Below are 6588 nucleotides of genomic sequence, written 5' to 3'. Positions count from 1 at the left end.
CCACATGGATTTTGTACGGTAACGCGTGCCTGGAAACTTCTGTTGTGTGTATCAAGTGAATGGGTTGCTTTTGTCATTTTTGCTGTTTATTGACCAGGTAAATCGGCAGTGGTTCTGCACAAGAGGGTTTAAGAGCCATAGTTGTAACCTTGTTGAATTTACCTGCCATAGTAATCTGATAGCACCATGCCCACCCCGTTCGCGGTGCTGACCCCAGTGTGACCCGAAAGTTGTTTACAACACGTCCCATGCGTTCAGTGTTGTAAAATGGTGCTTTTAGCAAGATTTTCCCAAACGATATGTGGAGGGATTCGGACGATGAAGAACCCATGGACGAACCCGTTCGTCATTTGTGGTGTTCAAAGTGGAAAAATTTACAAAAATATCGCCTATCGCAACTCCTTGTTAAAGGTGGGCGTGTCGAATAGATGGGTCACCACAGCATTTGGTTTCATTGACAAACCAAGTACTATAGACGCAAACTTTCCCTCAAAACTCCATCTAAGAGTCACAACAATTCAAATGTCTTCCTCTGCAAGTTCTGATCCTCCTGAAGAAGAAGTTTCAAACACCCGAGCAAGACTTGTGGAACCAACTGTTGCTGAAGACACCGAGGCTGACAAGCCTGCAAAAAAGAAAAAGAGCAAGATCGAACGAGTGACAATGAGTAACGTCGGAAGGAGAGTACCGGACAGAATAATCCACTTGATAGATGAAAATGGAGATAGTTTGGGACCGACTCATCGGGCCGATGCAATTAAAATGTCGGAGGAGAGAGATCTTAAACTGGTTCTTGCCAGCCCCAACGCCAAACCTCACCCAGTGTACAAGTTGATGTCTGGAAAAGACCTCCACGAAAACCGCATGAAACTGAGGGAAAAGCAGAGTAGTAAACCTAAGCCGACCACTTCAAAGGAGATTAAGCTATCTGGAAACATCAGCGAGAATGATCTGAACATTAAGAAGAAACACATCCACGGATGGCTTCAGAAAGGTCACCATGTCAAGATTATTGTGAATGACAATAGGAAAGTGATGAGGACAACTTTTGAGTACAAGGTAACGGAAGTGGTGTAATTCATGTGACCAACACGTGACCCAGTACAGGGAAATGTGAATTTGTAAATATGAGAACAGAGAGGTTAGGCAAAAAAATTATTTCTGGTCCTTGACATTCAGCAAAAGTGATGTGACGACGCAATTTTCTTTCTTTCCTTTTTTCTTTGTTTTTAATTCCTAACAATGCTGGTTTGGCACTATTGATACAACAGTTATTGTCTTTTATCACTGGCTGAGTAATACTTCCGATTTCTTTTTAGCATTATTGGACATGCAAATAGGGATATCAAGGATAGCTGTACTGATGAGTATGTAACCAAAAAAAAGACATGGCATGCAGGTTCTGAAACGATGCACGCAATGACCAGAAACAATATTTTTTTTTGTATCTTAAGTAAAATTGCTAATTTATGTCTCCAGATTGAATTGGTATGCAAAGCACTACCTGACAATAATTGGTCATCAGAGAACTACCTGTGATGGTTAACCCTAAAAAAAGTTGAATTTTTGTGTATCATCCATATTGTTTTATGATGCATGGTACAGACTGCTCAAAAAAGACTAGGCTATATTGCTGGATTGATGCTGTGGTAAAGTACAGTACATTCCAAATGAAATGTATGAGTAGTCTAAGATATGCCACTGCAATACCTTGACATTATCACATTATCATATACCTTATTCAAGTCAAAGGCTGTCACTAAATACTTCATAATCAAGTTGGATAAAACTAGTGTAGCTCAACATGTCGCGTATGGTGCTTTTCAACACAATTTTTAACATTTGAAGGCCCTTGAAAAGATTCATAGCGTACGCATGATTTTTAGGGACTAAAGCTGCTATCGAGACAAAGCCAAGTTGGTGAAAATACACATGTTTTTGACTTAATACAGCTTTTTACAATCATCTGACTTAGCAGTTTGGGAAGTGATACCGTCTGGCATGAAAAGGGTTATAGAGACATAAAAAAATGTTTTTTATCAGACTGATCAAAGGAAGTGCTAATTTCAGATCACAGATGCAGATTATCAGGTATAATTTCAATATGCAAGTAGTTATGGTATGTTGCATCAGCCTGGATGTTTCTGATATTCATTATAGAATTGAATGTCACTAGTTCAGCATCTTTGTTACTATGCTGTTGTCAATAATGCTCCTATAATGTAGCATCATCACCTACAGAAACTGGTGATCAAGATCATTTTAACAAAAAACAAAACTTTAGTCAAAACTAAACTTCAAGTTATGTACATTAAACACCACAATATTCCTTTTTTTGTATGTTTTATTCATTTTTTACCATGATTTTAATATTGTGGCTTTAATCCTTTGGAGTTTTTTTTTGCTCTTGATGTCATTGCAGGAAGAATTGATAGAGAAATTGATGGAGGAAATACAAGATATTGCGACCCTGAACTCCAAACCCAAGGCCACTGGCTCTGAAAGCAGGAATTTACAATGTGTTCTCAGACTACTATCGGACAAGGAGAGAGCTCTTCTGAGAAAGAAAAAGAAACAAGAAGAGGAAGAAAGAAAACAAAATCAGAATGACTCTAGAAAGAGTGTAAAAGATGAACCAAAAAGCACTTAAAAGAATTTGTGCTTGCCACAGATCCTTGGCATATCATCAAATCTGAGAGAGAGTTCGTTATTATTTTTCTTTCTCCTTTGGTAATATGTTTGATATCAAAGCTTCAAAACAATCATGTTATGATGCATTCAAATCTTCCCAAATGCAGACAAGAGGAGTGCACAAGTATGTTTTCGGCCAAACTGGACCAATATGGGTAATAACCTGCTAGGCAAAAGTATGATGTGCATTTGGCTCCTCCATTTAGTCCCACACCTGGATAAGAATGTTCAAATTAGATTAACCCTTTCACAAACGTGGTTTGGCCCAGATACATTGTCATCAATGGTAAATGTGGACCTGTTTATAGGGCTTTTGGGATGGACAGGTTACAATGCAGAACTGTCAATTCATTCAAGGTCAATGGTGTGACATTTTTCCAAACCGTTTCATGGTTGAATCATTTTTGAATTGTGGATTTTGGGTGGAGGGGGTGGGGGGGGTGTTTGGAGGAGTCAGCTATACATAATTAATTACAGAAACTGAAACCATTATATTAAGTGAGAAGAACTCAGAGCTTGCAGTGCTTTATTTTGAACATCTATGAATACTACCAGACTATTGTTTCACTTTGTATCGTACTTTACTTCAATTCAGATTTCATTAAAATTTATCATTTAATCTCAGAATACCCTTTTTTCCGCAAAACTTCGCTTCGGAACAATGCAGAACAAGCAGAGGTGCATTCTAGTGTGTGAATGAAAGAACCTAGTACCTGTTCATGACAAACATTGATTTCAAAAGAAAATCCTATCAACAATTACAAACATTAAAAGGAATGTGGGAACCAGCATCCATAATGATAATATCATGGAGTGAAGATTTTTCTTACATCCGATATAAATTTTTCAAGTATGTTGAATACAGGTGTACTGTAAGCTGTAGATCTGAGATAGAACAGTAATTTCTAATGGGTATTATTTGTGTTTGCGAGTGAAGAGATGTGTCCTGAAGAAATTTCAGTGTAATAAAATCTTTGGCTGAAAAGAGCAACAGAAAAGAAATATTGTTTGTGTTTAATCTTGAAGTGCTTTTTTTGTATTATCAGCAAAGTCTGCACTGAAATGATGAATTTATGTGTTGTCTCTACATAATGACAAGGCCGTACAAAATAAAATGGTGCTGTTCCGATAACCGACCTACGCTATTTTTTTACCTGCCGACCCTAAACTTTAAATTTAGAGCTACGTAAAAACGGAAGTTAAAAAAAGAAAGAAAAAACCGTAAAATCACACATTCGTTACTTGGCATTTGATTTTTGCTTGAACGAGGATGTCTTTTATGTTTTTTTCCTCGTTTATATGTATGATACATTTTCTGGACATGTTGTTGCCAGTGTTTGACCGCCCTGAAACCCTGAAAAAGGCATGTTTAAAAATAAAAATATTTTGGAAAAAAAATTCCTGCCGACCTACCTACCCTATTTTTGAAAACCATGTTATCGGAACAGCACAATTTACTTTTTTTGGCCTAAAGCTGCGATAAAAATGATATAAGGAGCGAACGCTTGTCTGTTGGATACAATGCCTACTAAAAGGGTTTCTTTTTATTTGAAGGTAATTTGACAAGAACTGTCGCTTGTCTTTTAATGTGTCTAAATTCTAACAGGATATCCACAGTATTTTGTATTGTTTTTTGTCTCTATTAAGGTAATGTGCTCCTCGAAAGTGAAAGACAAACTTTTCCTCAAACTTTCCTAAAGAATCGTTTTAACAATTCTCTTTCAAAATGCATAATAAAAATCGGGGGTCACCGACACCGTACAAATTTTGGTACTAGAAAATAATTACCCAAGATATACCGATATTTGAAATGCAAAATGGCCGCTATCGCCTTGTTAACTCTAAGGATAAAAATAAAATTAAATAAGACGGTTAAAAGTTTCCTTATACCAAGAGCTTCAAAATGAACCCCCACAAGTGGTAGATCAGAAAAGAATTGTACAAGTTTGAGAGTCCGAACGTGTGTCCCCCGAGGCGCATTCTTCCTCAACTCTTGTGGGGCATTCATAATCTTGATACCTTACCTTATCGTCGTAAACCACGCGCCTCTTTATGCTCTGACTCGCGAGAATGCCTTACCTCAGACTCTGTTTCAAACTTTTATCATCATTCTTTCACATCATGATGTTCCTTTAAAGTTTTATTTGGTTGATTTTCTGGGGCTTGGCAGACATCAACTGCCTGCGCATGCATGATTGCTACAGGCAGCAATATATAGTAAATTTTAATCTTCTGTTTGTCATGGAATAGCAGATTTTTCTTGCAAACAATAAAGATGGTCTAGGCAAAGCAATTATTTGCTGTAGAGGTTACGCTCACTGTGATTGATTTGTGATGATGTTCAATCTTCCAGCAGCAACTATATCTTCTCATCTCGCTGCACCCGATACTTCAGAGATCTTTCATTAACTTTATGGCACTCTTGTAGTATTTTTTTCTCATTTAGATAATGTATTTTAAATACAGGGAACTCCGACTTTCCCACTTGAATTGAATCCCTATCAACCTTTGTAACAGCTTCAACACTTCATGGTATGCAATGATCCATTGTAGTCAACTATTGCCACTTGAGGGCGCGCCGCTTTTGCACGAGGGAGGGCGGTTCAAGCAGTTGAACGTGATCGAGAACGCGAGGCTTGCAACATAGTGGACGAAAAATTCTATTTTACAGCCTTTTCATAATGTTTCCCCACCATTGTTGCCTGCAAATGTCTTTTACCCTTTTCTCAAAATCACTTACATGTAAGAACATTTCTTTGTTACCAACCTCCTGTGCCAGCCATACAAAGCCAAAACCATAAGAATACAAAACATTAATCGATGTAACCCAGCTATGCCTCCCTAATTCGTCAATTTGGAAAAGCATGACATATGCTGGGCGTGGCAATCTTGAGGATGGTAGTTCTAATAACCGTAAGCAAAACTTGATGCAGCGTTTCAGCGAGTACACAAAAAGAGGAAATCTGCCGTATTCTCCATAGCTTCATATGTTGCACTTGGTGGCAAACCTAAAAGGCCCTACACCACTTTCTTTGTATTTGTTCAAGTTTTTCATTACGTTGGAAACCCCAAATTTCAGAAGCGTAAATCATAATTGGTAAGATAGTTGTGTCAAAAAGTATAAAATGTATATTACATGGAAATCCTCCATTTTTTTGTTGCGACAGATAACATGACGAGTGCTTTATTGGCGTGCTCTGCTAATGTCGAAACCGCTTTGCCCCGTCTATTTCTATGATATAAAACAAGACCAAGGTATTTATAATAAGAAACAGCTTCAAAACCCACTTTTCTGTACTTGCTCTGTGACATCCATTTTTAATACGAAAAACCATTATTTTTGTCTTATTAATGTTTACAGCCATCGCCCATTTACTGCAAAATTCGCCCAAAATATTAATCAATTTCTGTAAGTTTACAACAGAGTCAGAACATTTTACAACATCAACAGCGTACAGCAGTGAAAATAAGTTGTACATGTCTCGCGTTAATTGAATTCCAATGCTACCAGAGTTTTTTAACATGTTGTTCAATTCTTCAATAAAGAAAGTAAATAGTACAGGGCTAAGCATACATCCCTGCCTAACACCAGCTGGACAATTAAAATAATTTGAAAGCTTAGACCCAGACTTTACCCATGGTTTTACATTAGAATACACATTTTACCTGAGTCACCGAGAAGAGAAAGCTTATGTACGGTAGAAGTAAAGAATGATTCACACTGTCAAATGCCTTTGCAAAATCAACGAAAAGGCATTACAATTTCCCACCCCTTAAGCTTACACTCAAATATTTTTGTATCAATGCGTGCAAAACAAAGATGTTATCAACTGCATGTGCTTTGACCTCTTCGAAAACCCGCTTGACAGTCAGATCTTAACTCATTGAGTTCCGCCC

General features: G+C 37.5%; 1 protein-coding gene across 1 annotated transcript; it reads left to right on the top strand.

Moving 5' to 3' along the window:
- Positions 1-267: 267 nt before the first annotated feature.
- On the top strand, positions 268-4773 carry LOC139131242 (translation initiation factor IF-3, mitochondrial-like). Its single transcript, XM_070697226.1, has 2 exons — positions 268-1059; positions 2423-4773. The coding sequence occupies exons 1-2, from the start codon at positions 268-270 to the stop codon at positions 2648-2650; spliced, it is 1020 nt and encodes a 339-aa protein (XP_070553327.1). The 3' UTR covers positions 2651-4773.
- The last annotated feature ends 1815 nt before the right edge of the window (positions 4774-6588 follow it).

Source organism: Ptychodera flava, chromosome 4 (genome assembly GCF_041260155.1).
Source record: "Ptychodera flava strain L36383 chromosome 4, AS_Pfla_20210202, whole genome shotgun sequence".
Lineage (NCBI taxonomy): Eukaryota > Metazoa > Hemichordata > Enteropneusta > Ptychoderidae > Ptychodera > Ptychodera flava.
This window is presented reverse-complemented; position numbering and strand designations above follow the sequence as displayed.